Here is a 15090-nt window from a genome sequence, read left to right as displayed (position 1 = left end):
TAATCGTAATCACCAATAATTATCTCATAAAATACCTTGTTCATGTGAAACATCAGCAAAACCAGGGGGTAGTGCAGTCACTTTTATCTCTGGTGACCTCGATGGCGTGTTGAAACCACGTGATTTACTGCGACTGCATGAAGAAAGGGATGACTTAGTTCCATCAAGAATCTTTAACTCGCTTTGTGAATTCCTGAAAAAACGTTAGAATTTTAACATTTACTTCTTGCGAATTTATGCTCAACAAGTATCAGGCTAAGCTGGTTTGCTTGGACACTCTCAGTGCCCTAAACTATTTCAATTGTTTTTGAAGCGATCCATCTAATCCTTATACGAAAGACCTATACAAAAAGCAATACTTACAAAGGTAGTTTAGAAATAGCGACACTGGCCATGTCTAATTCTTCATCCTCGTCAGTATAGCCTGAGATCTTAATCACATTTTCTTTCTCCGTCAATTCCATTGTCTCCATTTTTGATACTTTATTATCTGAAATACAGCAGGCATATTTAATTTAATTTAATTTAATTTATTTGGTCCAAAGAACATAAAAACTGACAAATACAAAATAACAGTGGGAGGGAAAAAAACACTGTCCCTTGGCGGATCCAGGATTTTAGAATAGAGGAGACACAGGAAGTGCCTTTCACGGATGGAGGGTTTACCACCTCAGTCCCACCTTGGTTTGAAGTGAGGTAAGATCTGAATAATGAGTTCGGTTAAGGCAAGAGCTCCAAAACCAATTAAGGTAGTGGAGAAGGTCACCAAAACTTACAGGCATTATATCGGCGCTTTTTAGGGCTATAAACCGTGTTTATGTGTATATGTATATATGTATATTTGTATATATTTATGTATTTTAGTATATACTATAAATAGTTTGAACCGTACTAGAATTGAAGAGGATCTTGATCACAGCCAGGGTCACGATGATAATGATGATCGTTATGACTACAACCAAGGCAATTGCCCATCCAGGGAAAAGAGATGGATTGGGCTAGTAAGAAAGAAAACATTTTATATTAGAATCAAACATTTATATTTGATATTGTTGTTTCTTCATAAATTGTCATAATTAATACAATCATTAACTCATTGAAAATAAATATAACATAATATAATACAATTCAATATAATATAATATAATATAATAAATATAATATAATATAATATAATGTAATATAAATATATTATTTCAATGTTCACTCATACATTTAGACCATAATGTTCACCATCAACAAGCATATAACTGGTATCCGCTTCAAGAATCTGTCCATTGAATGTCAACGCAATACGACCAGCCGTGAGGTCAGAGTAGATAGCATCCTTGGTGTTGTCAGTATCACCAGCCATTTTGAAAACAATCATGATTGAACCTTTTGAAGCGAAACGAATACACTTTAATTTGTATTTTAGAAATATACAAAATTGTACAAAAGTTAGGAAAGCATATAGGCAAAATTTTAAATTACACAATTAAAAATGCAAGTTCAAATGTGTGCACAATTCTGCTCATATACGATTTATGTCCTGCTTTCGGTGATATTTTGTGCAAAATATTGTTCCTAATACTATTCCAATTTGATCTTCTTTTTTTTGCATCTTATTGGTACAGAAATAACACAGACCATATTTACACGTTTATAATTTTAAATCTTTCAGACTTTTATCCTGCATGTTTATTTCTAAACACTTTTCTTTCTTTATTGCTTGGTAATTGTTCTTTTTTGTCCTCTTGTCCTTGTTAATCACCGTTTTTGACAGATCGTCAAAGTAGCTGTAATCAAACGAACTCCTTCTTTAATCATTTTCCCTAATATGATAGTTATAAAGACCTTGACCCGGACATCAATGTTATGCAAATGATAACAATATACCTAAGTAATTTCGTAATATGGTTTATTCATATTGATTGTAATAAAAGCTTCTTTATAAACCATTTTAATTCCAGAAGCATTGAATGCAATTTTTGACCCTAATTGTACCGTTTTAGAATCCCTAATTTTTTCCTTCGACATAATAGCTGTTACCGAATCTTGGCTAAAAACTGATTCTTCTTTAGTTCAAATTAATAATTACCGGTACTCTTTTATTCCTAAGAACAGGACACTATGTGGTAATGGTTGAGGCGTCAGTTTTTTTATACGTGAACATTGTCCTTTTAAAATTCGAACAGACATACAGACATTTTGAAACAGTTTGCGATTTTTTTAAAATTGAAATTAAGCAAACATCTCAGCGCAATTATGTTGTCGGTGTTATTTCTCGACAACGTCATAGATTCTATGGATGTTATTCTAGACAAATTTAATAGTGAAAATAAAATAGTTTGCCTTTTAGGTGATGTTAATATTAATCTTCTTGAATACTCGTCTCATATTCGAAATCAAAACTTTGTTAATTTTTTTTCAGTAATTCTTTTCTTCTCTTAATACATCTGCCAACTAGAATTACCCCAACTTCAACTACACGTCTTGCCCACATTTACGCTAATCAAACAAATCAGTCTGTAGCCTCTTTTGTGATGACCATCTTCATATATTTAATATTTCCTTTACTCCACAAAGACTCGTTCAATAATAATCCGCCGCCTTCTAGAGTCATTGATCAAATATATATGAATATATTTAAAGATCGCCTCCGGGAATTAAATTGGGAAACGCTACATAATGACCCTTGCCTACAACAACTTTTAATCTTTATTAATTACCATATACAATCAATGCTTTCTTTTAAACAGTCAACTAAATATCAAACAAAATCTAATAAACACAGATATAAATTCTATTCGAAATTTATAAAGAATTCTTCAGCCAAAAATGAAAAGAATGTGTCTGGAAAGTAATCGAAATATTCTTACTTCTGTGACTACCAAATCATATTTTTTAATAAAAAAAAATTTCAACAAAACAAAAATGATATTAAACAAACATGGACTACCAATAATAAACTTCTGACCAAATTTAATAATCATTAATCCGCAACTAGTATTAACTGTAACAATAGACTCTCCAAATATATATATATATCAAATGTATATGAATATATCTAGAGGTACCAAAATAATCACAAATTGTCTTACCTCATCCCTAAACATGTTAGTGCTGAAGAGATTTTGCTCCCCCCCCCCAGCACACATCAAGATGATAAACAGTTTCATTGGACTAAATTCTTGCTTATGTTAACTACATGCTTACCTTGCATAAATGAGGTCCCATGAAAAATATGAGGCGCCAAGTGTAAATTCATTATTTAACACAATTATTGATAACCAATTCATTATTTAACATATAATTGAGTAGATCACGCATTATTTATATATAATGCATTTACGTCTAAAAAATTATATGTAAATAATTGCGTTAACGTTTTTCATTATTTATATATAATTAGTTTACTGATTTCATGATGTATGATTACATTATCATTGTATGTCATTTGAATACTGTTTTGTAATTAATATGCTCCACGTATATATTTAAAAAATGGGATATACAGTAAGATATTTTATTTATAAATATATTTATAAAACGATGAAAAAAAATAAATGAGATTGAATAGAAGTGGGTTACCCCCACACAAGAGAAAAAAACAATATTACTGATTTCATTTGATGTCCCTGTCGTTTGACGAATGACTAGGACGTCGGGTCGAAAATTATAATTTACCTATCCGAATAACATTATTTTGATTGCCAATCCCTAATATTGTGGTCTAAAAGCACATTTTGGACCATAATAAGCCATTAAAACTCTTCCTATAAACCCTATCAAATTTGTTTTATTCCAGGACGTCGACCGAGGCTTTGTCGGCCATTTAGTTCGGACACGTCGGACCTCTCGTGGGCAAATTTCTGGCGCCGAAGACTAAGTTTAACAGGTAGCGAATAAAAATGATTTTTGAAATTGATACCTACGCAGTGTTAAATTCTCACTTTATTTTTTGGCAGTTTTCCTGAGAAATTAACGATCGGTGTCGCGTAGGACAACTTGCAGTACTGGCAACTTGGTATTATGTCTATTGGAAGCAGTGATACTTCAATTCATGACAAAGTAAAAGCATCAATACAAACCTGAGTGAATTAATTTTATTTTCTTATCAAATTAAACATTTTGATAAATATTTTTCGATGCAGAAATAAAAAGAGAATAGAAAGTCCAATATTTTAATAAATTTAACAAAATCTCAATAGCAGTTGTTAAATTGTACGAATATAATATGTTCGTGTTCTTGGTTTGTGCATGGTTTGTTTTAAACGACACACAAACGGTGGATTTAGGCCTACATTGCTTATGTGTGTAAACAACAGAATACACGCAAAACCGATCGTTTCTTAAATAAGTGTCAACCAAATCAGCCATTAAACAATAAAACGAGACTTCCAAAAACAAATACTGTAGTTTTTATGACGAATACATTATCTTGAAGTTTTCGGAATGTAGGTAATATTTTTTGTCCGTACTACCGTTTTGGCTAGCTTCCAGAGATAAGATATGTCCATGATAGTCCATAGAGTCGCATACATCACATTTTATTTGTCAAAATAGAAAACCAGTAAATAGTGCACAACTTCATATTCAGTTTATCTTGGGTAAAAAAAAATCATAACGAATAGATTTCTGGAAAGTCATTTTTGCCAGTTTACAAACGTTTGAACTCAAGCGCACCATGAAGGTATCATATGACACCCAGGCGAATGCAAAGGTTCCTATTGTTAATAGGAACCAAAATGTTATTAGAATTATTTCGGGTTCACAACCCATTAGTCATACTGATCCTTTTTTCCTCTTTAAAATTGAAATTTTGCGACATTAATATTTTTCAACAATGTTTCTTCATGCCTGATCTAGTTCACAGAAAATCTTCTTAACTTTTCAATAATTTGATTCAGTTTAATTCAGATGTCCATAATTATTTCACTAGATTTGCTCATCAATTGCACTAACCCTTACCTCGTACTAATGCTCTTATTTCTAATTTTCCAGTTCACTGTTTGGAATAAAATTCCTCCTGAATTTAAAAACATCTTCAAAAAGAAGTGTTTTAAACTCACACTCAAATCTTATCTTATTTCTATTTACTAATTCTTTTTTTCTGTTCTTCTAAGCGTTTGTTTGATTACAGTTCGCTTTAGTTTATTTGACTTGTCTGGTCTTTGTTGTGTTTTCTTGTTCTTCGTTTTGTATTTGTCGCTCACTATTTCACATTACCCTTTAGTTATGGCTTTTCCGATACAGGCCTGTAATTTTTAACTTGCTTTCTTCTTTGTTCTTTGTACATCTCCATTTTAATTTTGTAGTATTATATTGATTTTTGAAAGAAGTGAATAAATGTTTCATTTGATAGCATTGTTTTTAACTAACAAATGATTACGTCAAGAAAACCATTGAAGAACCTACTGAAATGAATAACTTCTGTACTTATAATAATGGATTCATCGATAATAATGATAATAATATTTGCGCATTTATATAGCGTACTTTACTAGAATCTCAGAGCGCTTAAAATGTATGAACTATGGACTTGAGAAAGAGTGGTAGAATAATGGATGACAATGGGAAGTGTGTTCCTGAGAATAGATGAGAATGCATAAAGGCGTTTTAGAATAGATATCAAGTTTGTTCTTGGTGAATATAGTATGAAAAAATCAAGTCCAGAAAGCAAGCCTACGCGTGAAAGAGTACGGAGAGTTTTTGAAGGTAAGTTGGAGCAGTACCATGGTGTAGACACATATAAGTCAGAGTTAAATCTTGCAAGTCATGCGTTTATGGACTGGTTGCCAGTGAAGCCGTAAGAGTAATGGTGTGACATGGTCAATTTCCTCGCTCGGAATATTACGTTTGCCTCCCTGTTCTATCTCCATTTAAGCACAGTATGTTTTGCGTCATCGATTTAATTCTAGTATAGAATCAGTGAGAATGAAAAAGTATGGGCTCGTGCTGGACCCTAGGACTTACGCATTTCCCATTTGAGACGACCCAAAGGTTTCAAATGGATTGAGATTTTGTAATGTTGGTGACACATATTTCCAAAGAAATGTTACGTAGTTTGCTCTTATTGTAACATGAAACCGTATTAAGGAATTCCGTTTTATCCATTCTTTAATATTCCAGTATATAATGAAAAATGTGAAAGAGCTTCAAAATTGTATGATGGATAGAAACATCTGGAATGCACGTGCAGGCATCAGTGCGACCTGGCGGTCGGCGAAGGTAAGGTAAGATAAGGTAAGTATATAATCTGTGAGAATACGAAGAGATACATTGGACTCGTATTGGTCTCTATGGTTTAAACTTAAAAATAAAGTTAAGTGTCGTCAGCATATACATGGTATTTGACACCGTCTCTACTTATAACATCATCAATAGACTTACTAAAAATGAGTATAATTGTGTTCCAACACAGGATCCTTGAAGTACACCAGATTCAAAGATCTATACTTCTAGATAATTCATTGATTTAAATTTCCGTAGAATCCAAACAAATTATACATATTATATATTTTCATATTGGTATGACTTTTGTTTTAAAAGCAGGATAAATCTTTAGGATAATTGAATAGATTACTCACCTTCATATATATCCACATTAGTAATGGTTACGCTGGGGTACGAAATGGCAAAATTATTTATGAAATTAATCTCAAGATATTTTTCCTTGCCAGCAGCAACCGTTGCATAATCTGCTAGAAAACGCAATGCTACTTTGACCGGGTTACCAGTATAGCTGACACCATTAGTCACATCAAATGAAACCAATTTCTGGGACAGGTGGTACGTGCTTGATGGAACTGTGACCACATCTACTTCTAGGACGTACTGGAAGCCAGCAGCATCAACGGATAAATTGTAAAAGACACCCTGTGCTGACTTAAGGTCCACCTCAACAGATGTGTCACCTTCCAGACGACCAATGTAATTTGATGGCATATACAAACTGACAGTCGCTGTCCAATTATAACCCTTAAGAAGAAATAAAATTATTTCATCTAAACTGCATTTTCAATAGAGGAAAACGTTATATATGATTAAAAAAACAAGCATTATTATCGTTAATATTACCTTAGCAACGAGACCTTTTGCATTGGCCATTGTAAAAACGTCAACAAGATCAAACTGAACATCAAACTTTTCTAGAATTTTCACGGAACCTGTTGGCTGAGAACTGATTACAATATTGTACATGCTTTCTTTGACAGGAAACCCGACTGTGCTGACCATTTCAAGAGTTGACTCGTTAGGATAAAAGATACTAAAGTCTAAGATGTATTGTGTTCCAGGAAGATCAATGGTCAGATCAGTGAAGTTAGCGCAGCCAAAGATAACATCTGTAGTAGTGTTGCCAACCAGTTGTCCACCAGATGTCCTTGTTCCTTCTTGGAGTGACGCTTGCATCTTCCACGGGTGTGAAGAATGACCTAGGTTCGCTACTACTGCACCCTAAAAAATATACTTTAATATTGAAATAAAATTTCGAACAAAAATAAATTTATCTTCAAATTATATATCAGTCGTTGAAACAAAAAACTATTGCAAAAACACTATATTTCTTTCTTTTGAAAATATAAATATAAATATGTTAGACTAATGTATAATACAAGGAATCAAGAACTATTATAACCACAGCACTAACACTACTTACATTGCTGTCTAGGACGCATATACGAGGTTGGACTACAAACGGTTGGCCTTCAGAAGCATTTGCTGGCTGTACAATTATGTTCATTATACTTGGAAATTGGTAAATAACATCAACTCCAAGCTTACTAGCCGCCTTCGCCTCCTCTTCAGCCTGCTGCTCGGCGTACCTATTTTAAAAGAAATGTTTTGTTTATGGATATTTACAATAATTATTTTCTTGTCGTGCTAGTGAAGGCAAATGTTGATTATACTATGCAAAGTATAATAACCAGAATGCAGCGGTTATTCATTATTAGAAACCAATAATTTTCTTCATTTTTCATTTTAGTTTTCCGTACGTTTTATTCCCTGTACTTGGACCACCAGTTTCATTTGTTGCTCTCAATCCATCTGTTTGGTCTATTGCTGGAGGAACAGGATCGGTCATTGCTAGAGATGTAACTTCAACTTCTAAAGCATCTGAAAGCATACCAGTCTGAGCTGCATTGGCGATCTCTATCTGAATACTTATAAGAGCATCATAATCAAGAGTGGAATTGGAGTCAGTTGAATTGCCTGTAGAAATGAAAAGATAATTTATAAGAATTTTTAACAGTTAATTATTATAAAATTGTCAATAGTTTTTTTGGCAGAGCAGTTAACGGAAACGGCTTCAATGAGTTCAGTTGAAACTTTTAAAAACACTGTATTAACATTAGCTTCAATCAAGAAAGAAAATAGAATTAAATCATATCGCATGCCTAATTAAAAATTCAGAAATTGCAATTTCTAAGACAGGTCAAGTACCGTTATTATTGTTAAAACATGTGGTTTATGAATGAGTAAAGTAAGAACTTACCGAATTTTCATAAAAATATAAATGAACACTAAAGATGAACCAGTATTTACACACTGAAGATAATTAACAGGGTCACAAATAATAAGCAAATGTATAATTTTTTTAAAGTCAAAATACCTGAAAAGTTTTGATTTTGCGTGTGATTTGATGTAATCGATGGTGTGTCTCCAATTTCAATCTCAACTTCAATTTCTGTGGACCTTCGTCGACGACCACCTTCCCTGACAACATCTACTACACGGATCTGCGAGTCATCTATTCCAAGAAGACTTGCAAGATTAGACACAAGGTTCTCTTCATAGAAATCATCAACATCAACTGGCGCTACACCAACCGTCACCATAACAACTGGAGAAGTGATAATGTCAAGTGGTTTACTTCCACGCAGAAGTACCCATAGTATCTTCCAATCACGGTCAAAATAGTTTTCCCCATAAATGTTGGAGTCTGGAGTAGGGTTGAACTGATCATTTGGAAGATTCGGATCTTTTGCAACCCATGTGAACGTGTCTCCATCCATCTGACCGTTGTTTGGCATCACATAACGTCCTTGGTGGTAGACATCCAAGCGTTGTGGGTTGGCATACCAGATACCAACCACGACCTTCTGATCTGGTCTAGTATTCAGAAGATGAAGCCGAATATGCTGGGGGTTTGTACCGGACATGTACATCTCATACGTTTGGCCTGATGCAACGACAGCCATAAATGTACTGATCCGTTCTTGGCATGTGTAGCCATGGCACCAACCGTGATCCTGTGGTCCATTGATTAAATCAACATAACCGTTAGACGTAATAGCAATGGGCGATAATCGACGTACCTCCGTGTCAGGATCCATACTTTCGATTATCATCATATAATAATCATAATCATGACATTCATAAGCTTGCCAAGGACGACGCCAAATGCAGTTTTCTGTTCCGATTATTCCTAAGAGAGAAAAAAAATCGAAAAAATGTAAATGTGTAAGGTAATGACTGCCTCAATAGCTGGCTACGGCATTGGTACTGACTCATATTTTATAACATACATAACAGAGCATTAAAGTTACCAGCCATGGTGGAATGACCCGCTACTGAATGTTGGCAATTGTTATTAAGTTTTTCTATCATCTTGACTTGCATTTTTTGTTACAAATAGAAAAAATAAAATAAAAATGAATAAAAAAAATTAAAAAAATCCCCCAAAATATAGAAAATTATAAATGTGAGGTGGCAAACAGTACACGGTCTCGGTAATGCCACTTTAGATTTGATATTATTACCAACCTTTGTGTGGACATTTTTCATCATAAGGAATTCTGCTACCATCAATATCGGTTACCATCATCTTAGGGATCCTGTAGTCACCAAGACCATATCGTGGATCTCCATCCCACTCAAATGCCGAGTCCGGTATGACTGTTCCTGAACTTCCAAGGATTCCTCCATCCAAATCCTTGATGAAGACTTTACGCTTCGCATCACACGTCATGTCAACACAATCAGATGGATTCACTTTTCTAATATTATAAATATCAAAAATGAATTCATATACATTTTGAAGAAAACTATACATCTTTGTGCATAGTTTAATTAGGATAATATTACCTAGGATTTAGAATAATATTACCTATAATGCCAGGCTATGTAGCAGATTTTGCTTATTAAAATCTTGATGATTTTTGTAAGACATATCTTAAAAAGGCATGGGCAATAAGATTAAGTATTAAGTCTAGTCTGGCATGTTATTGTTTTGTGATCAATTGTTGATCCCGATCCTGTTCAATCATCAGTACAGTATTTTAGTTTTTAAGAATGAGATATATAATGTAACAGATGCAACAAGTAAGAATGAGATATATAATGTAAGAGGTGCAACAAGTAAAATTGCTAAAATTTGATAAGGTTTATTAAAAGCACACCTGTCAAAAAATCTCTAAACCCAAAATAAAATGGGGCACTTCACTGTTTTATTTTAACTAACTGTATTTTGATTCTTACCCTAAACTGGGCCTGTGTATAAACACTCTGTTGTCGAATTTTACTGACACCATGTGTGTTCCAATAGCTGTCATTGGATGTATTCCATCTTCATTCGACGGGTTACTCATGATGCAATAATTTTGCACATTACAAGCCGATCCAAAATAAGCAAATGTTACATCTGTTAAGAAATTATAGTATCTATATACATTACATACTTTCAAGCTCATCATAATTTCAGATGTACCCAAGAATACCAAGGATTAATAATAATAATAATAATAATAATAATAATAATAATTATTATTATTATTATGAATAGTGATGAGAGCAGCTTAGCTCAGTCGGCTAATCTGGTGGTACCCACTGTGTGTGCGCTGAACTGTGGAGATCTCTAGCTTCCTGGTTCAATTCTCATCGCTGCCTCTCCTTGTATTTCAGCTGGAGGGCTGAAATACAAGTTAATAGCGCACCGACTTTCGGATGAGACGTCTAAGCCGTTGATCCCGTGTGAGAATTGATGGCCCATGTGCACGTTAAATCCCCTACTCTTCGAAAAAGAGTAGGGGATTGTCTCCCGGTGTACTGCTCAATCACCACCAGAAGGACTCCACCGGAAGTAAGTCTTCTTCTAGACTTTCGTGGGCTATCCTTGGTGAATAAATGCAATCCAATCCAATAAACAAAACTATCACCAATGTCAACAACAACAGCAACAACAACAACACCACCACCACTACCAATAATAATACTGTAATAATAATAATAATAATAATAATAATAATAATAATAATAATAATAATAATTCTGCTAAGACTTTAAATCGTTTCAAAACAGGACTTGATCAAGCTTAGCCAGTCACCTATTACAATTTGCACCATTTTTAAGAAGTGATATTATTTTCAAAAGGGGCTTATAGGCATAGCTTATCCTCTACTCCAAAATTTGCAGTGCAGCGCCACCCGATTTAAAGTACAACATAGGCCTACAACGAATATAGACATGGTCCTTAAATCGCCTAACTATCCTGAAAGGGTTATTCGATGGGCTGAGGGTTTTCTGAATTCAATACTCAGCTGCCAAAGCCGGGTCTCAAGATGCAGGAACTATACCGATTAGCCAAACGCTCAGCTCTTTCGTCATCATATCATATAATTTGCATAAGTGTAAATCCACATTCAAAAGTTGCATTATTTTAAGTATACATAATAATAGGTTCTACTAACCATCTAGTTTAGTGACCCCGGCGATGGCAGGATAGTTCATATTATCATGGAATGGTTTGAATGGAGCACCGTTCGCACCGGACATAAAATTTGCTAAGACAAATCCAGCCTTTCCTCCGCCAGGACCCCGTGGTGCCCGCTGTTTCGCACTTTGTCCAGCGTTCTCAGGTTGTGACTAAATTGAGAAAAGTGAGAGTAAATAAGAATGATGCTCAATGATACTGTGTGCATTGTACATTCTTGCTGACTATAGTAAACTTAAATACATTTTGTTTTCATAGAAATCTGCTCAGTAAACAATTATTCATTGGACTATGACAAACCATTCTCGAAAGTTTTGTGTAGATTGATAATTTTTTTTGAGATACTAGGTCTAGGACGTTAGTTCTTTAACTGACCCCCAATTTCACACCCGAATCTGGATCGTCACCAACGTTTAAAAATTTCTTTCTTGTAACCCGATTCTCTTCCAGAAGTTGCCATTCAGATCAGCTGATCAGTTTTTAAGATATCTGGTGTGGGTGATTCTCTTTAATGGTACCACATATCCACGCCCTGCTCTTAATTTTCACCAAATTTCATAAGGTACATATTGAGTATATGGTCTATGCTTAAAAAAACTTTTGCACAATATCCTAGCATGGAAAGAGACCAAAGTGCCGGGCATGAAAAAATCAGCTGATTCTAGAGTATCTGATCAGACCAGAAAAAGTATAATCTTGCATCTCCATGACATTGTAAACTAATTTTAGATTTATCTGTGTTAGATATTGAAATATTTTTTTTTTTTTTGGAAAAAGAAAAAAATACTTGAATTATTTAATGGACGCAGAAATTGTTGATAAAAATATATATCGTTAAATTTGAGTTAACCCACTCCACCATTATATAGTGTTCGTATATCCAGGTACATCACTAAGTTACGTAACAGAATGCAACATATCAAATTACTTTTACCTGTAATTCATCACAATCGAAGAGTGGACTTGAGCCAATTATAAATGACCTTTCTATGCTGACGTACTTTTCAGCTACCACGTGACTCAACGCAGAAGGTCCAAAGACAAAAGGCATGACACCGATGTTATTGTCTGCAAGAATGAGCTCAGACATTACGACAGAACTTGAAATCTGAAAGTAGACGCCATAATCCCAGGTCTTCCAAATGAAGAAATTTGCAATCTTTGTGCAGCCTCTTAGGCCATCACCAGCCATCAGGTAAACACCATGTAAGGACGAGTGACCTTCGTTATTTTGCCATAAAGTTTTAGAAGCACAGTTCTCACCGCTAATGTGGTATAGTACACGTTCTGATCCTGCAACTGTATTGTTCGCTAGCAAGACATTCCTTGAACTTTCAATTTCGATACCGGCTGGCCATGAGATATCTTCTTCATTGTAGCGGTTTTGGTAAGTTCCAGGGAACACGGTCAGTGTTATAAGGTTGTGCAAAATTTGATGGTCACTGCCCCATGCAATGATACCTAAAATTGAAAAACAAAAATCACCACCAAAATATATTGCAAAATGCAAACTGCATGTTATACCATATATATCCTTTAAACTTTTAGGTGTGGAGTATATAAAATACCGATACAGAGAGTTTAAATATGAAAATAAAATTTCATACACAGGAACTTATTTAACTAAATTAGAATGGCAATACATCACCTGCACCAACTGTGTGATGGATGACATTGTCTTCAATGAGGATTCCAGAAGCTCCAAAGATTCCAATAGCCGGACTGAAACCATTATGGAAAGTACAACTACGCACGTAAGACGGGTTGGCCACAGTCACCTCACCGGTATCTAAGAATGCAACTGAGTATCGTGGATCGTAGAAGTCAGTCCAACCCTCCTGTCCAGAATGATAGAACTCCACATTCGACATTTTTGCAAAGCCTGAGTACAAAACGTAAATTATGTAATAATTAAGTGACAGACAGGTATGCCTATAAAGCATATGTTTCACCACATACAACTAAAGTCAATAACATTACAGTATTAATAATATTTTTTTCATGGGATTGTTAATTGTTTTTCCTCCAACTGTTTTTAATTTTTTTTAAATTATTTATATATTTTAATATTTTATATTTTTGATAAAATTAATATTTAGTTAATAATATTGAATTTGGAGCTGGAGGGGCACACCATATCCGGTGATAGTAGTTTTTGTACCGCTTTTGCCTCTCCTCAGCCCTCCTTTGTCCTCCTCTTTCTTTTTTGATTTTGTTTTTTTGTGGTTCTGGCTGAAAGGAATAAAATAAAAATAAAATAAAATAAATTTGAATAATATTTTTTATTTCGTTACCTTTATATTCAATACCGTCCTGTTCAAATTTGCCAATTAGAACTCTAGCCCCGAATGACTCTGTGAATGATTGGTTATAGTCGACACCGATGATCTTGATGTTTCTGGATAAAAGGCCGACCTCGGCGGCTTCAGTGTAAGTGAGTGAGCCATCTTCAAGCGTATGGGTGTGAGCTTGAAGTTAAACAAGTATTACTTTTAAATGTATATTCTATATTTATTTAATCATTAAATTATAAATATTAGTATTTCCAGGGAACAGTTCCCTGATATATCTAAATAACAGTACATTAATGTCTATTGTACCATTCTTAATATTTGTATTATAACTGGTAACGTTTTATTATTACAAATATATTTATACTGTTACAGGATCACACACACATATATTTAATATATATATATATATATATATATATATATATATATAATGTGTATATGAATACAACTTTATATATTAATTCTTTTGAAAATGAGTCGTAAAGAAGTACCTACCTATATGTTTATATTTTGCTGTCTCGTTAATATGAACTGTACGACCATCTAGTATTTCTATTATCATGAATGTCTCTGTCTCCCATGCCTCGTAAGAAGTTGACGCTACAACAATTTTATCTCCGGCTGCCCAGGTAACGTACTCTGCCAGTTGGATAATGTTGTCACCTGAATTAATAGTCTTGTTCAGGTGTGTCCATGTAATATTAGGTGAAACCCCATGCATCTCCAAACGTCCAAAAACACCTACATTATTATAAACATTATAAATATAAATACAAGAATGGTTTATGGAAGGTGAGATGGATCAGTGGTAAGAGTCCTCCATCGAGGACAAAAAATAAAAATACTGTCGGGAAGGAAAAAAATATTTAATTTTTATAGAATTTAAAATTGTAAAATCAATTTTAAACCCCTATTAAATTGTCTGAGAATTTCCAGTGGATTTGCCACTAGATCCACACTGAGTGGCTTGGTTACCCCTGGCCATGCTCATTTTGCATCTGTCGGCAATATCGCCTCACTTGTGCCGAAATTGAACTTTTCGTTCTAGCGCCACCGATGTTTGTGTAGTTTTTTAAAAGACAGTTTGCTATATATATATAT

The 15090-nt window shown here is 34.1% G+C and overlaps 1 protein-coding gene across 1 annotated transcript in view; it reads right to left on the bottom strand.

Moving 5' to 3' along the window:
- Positions 1-15090, bottom strand: part of LOC117119184 (fibrocystin-L-like) — a 77062-nt gene that overhangs the window by 5133 nt on the left and 56839 nt on the right. The window contains exons 34-49 of the mRNA XM_033264004.1: positions 14485-14730; positions 13990-14163; positions 13344-13577; positions 12630-13156; positions 11673-11847; positions 10465-10627; positions 9751-9983; positions 8597-9412; positions 7980-8196; positions 7643-7808; positions 7063-7440; positions 6573-6963; positions 1214-1377; positions 893-998; positions 364-490; positions 36-193 (exon numbers count right to left, since the gene is read on the bottom strand). Coding sequence (XP_033119895.1) covers positions 36-193; positions 364-490; positions 893-998; positions 1214-1377; positions 6573-6963; positions 7063-7440; positions 7643-7808; positions 7980-8196; positions 8597-9412; positions 9751-9983; positions 10465-10627; positions 11673-11847; positions 12630-13156; positions 13344-13577; positions 13990-14163; positions 14485-14730 — 4275 coding nt within the window. The remainder of the gene's footprint in view (positions 1-35; positions 194-363; positions 491-892; positions 999-1213; positions 1378-6572; positions 6964-7062; positions 7441-7642; positions 7809-7979; positions 8197-8596; positions 9413-9750; positions 9984-10464; positions 10628-11672; positions 11848-12629; positions 13157-13343; positions 13578-13989; positions 14164-14484; positions 14731-15090) is intronic.

Source organism: Anneissia japonica, unplaced genomic scaffold (genome assembly GCF_011630105.1).
Source record: "Anneissia japonica isolate Jap-2015-1 unplaced genomic scaffold, ASM1163010v1 scaffold287863_len737641_cov155, whole genome shotgun sequence".
NCBI lineage: Eukaryota > Metazoa > Echinodermata > Crinoidea > Comatulida > Comatulidae > Anneissia > Anneissia japonica.
This window is presented reverse-complemented; position numbering and strand designations above follow the sequence as displayed.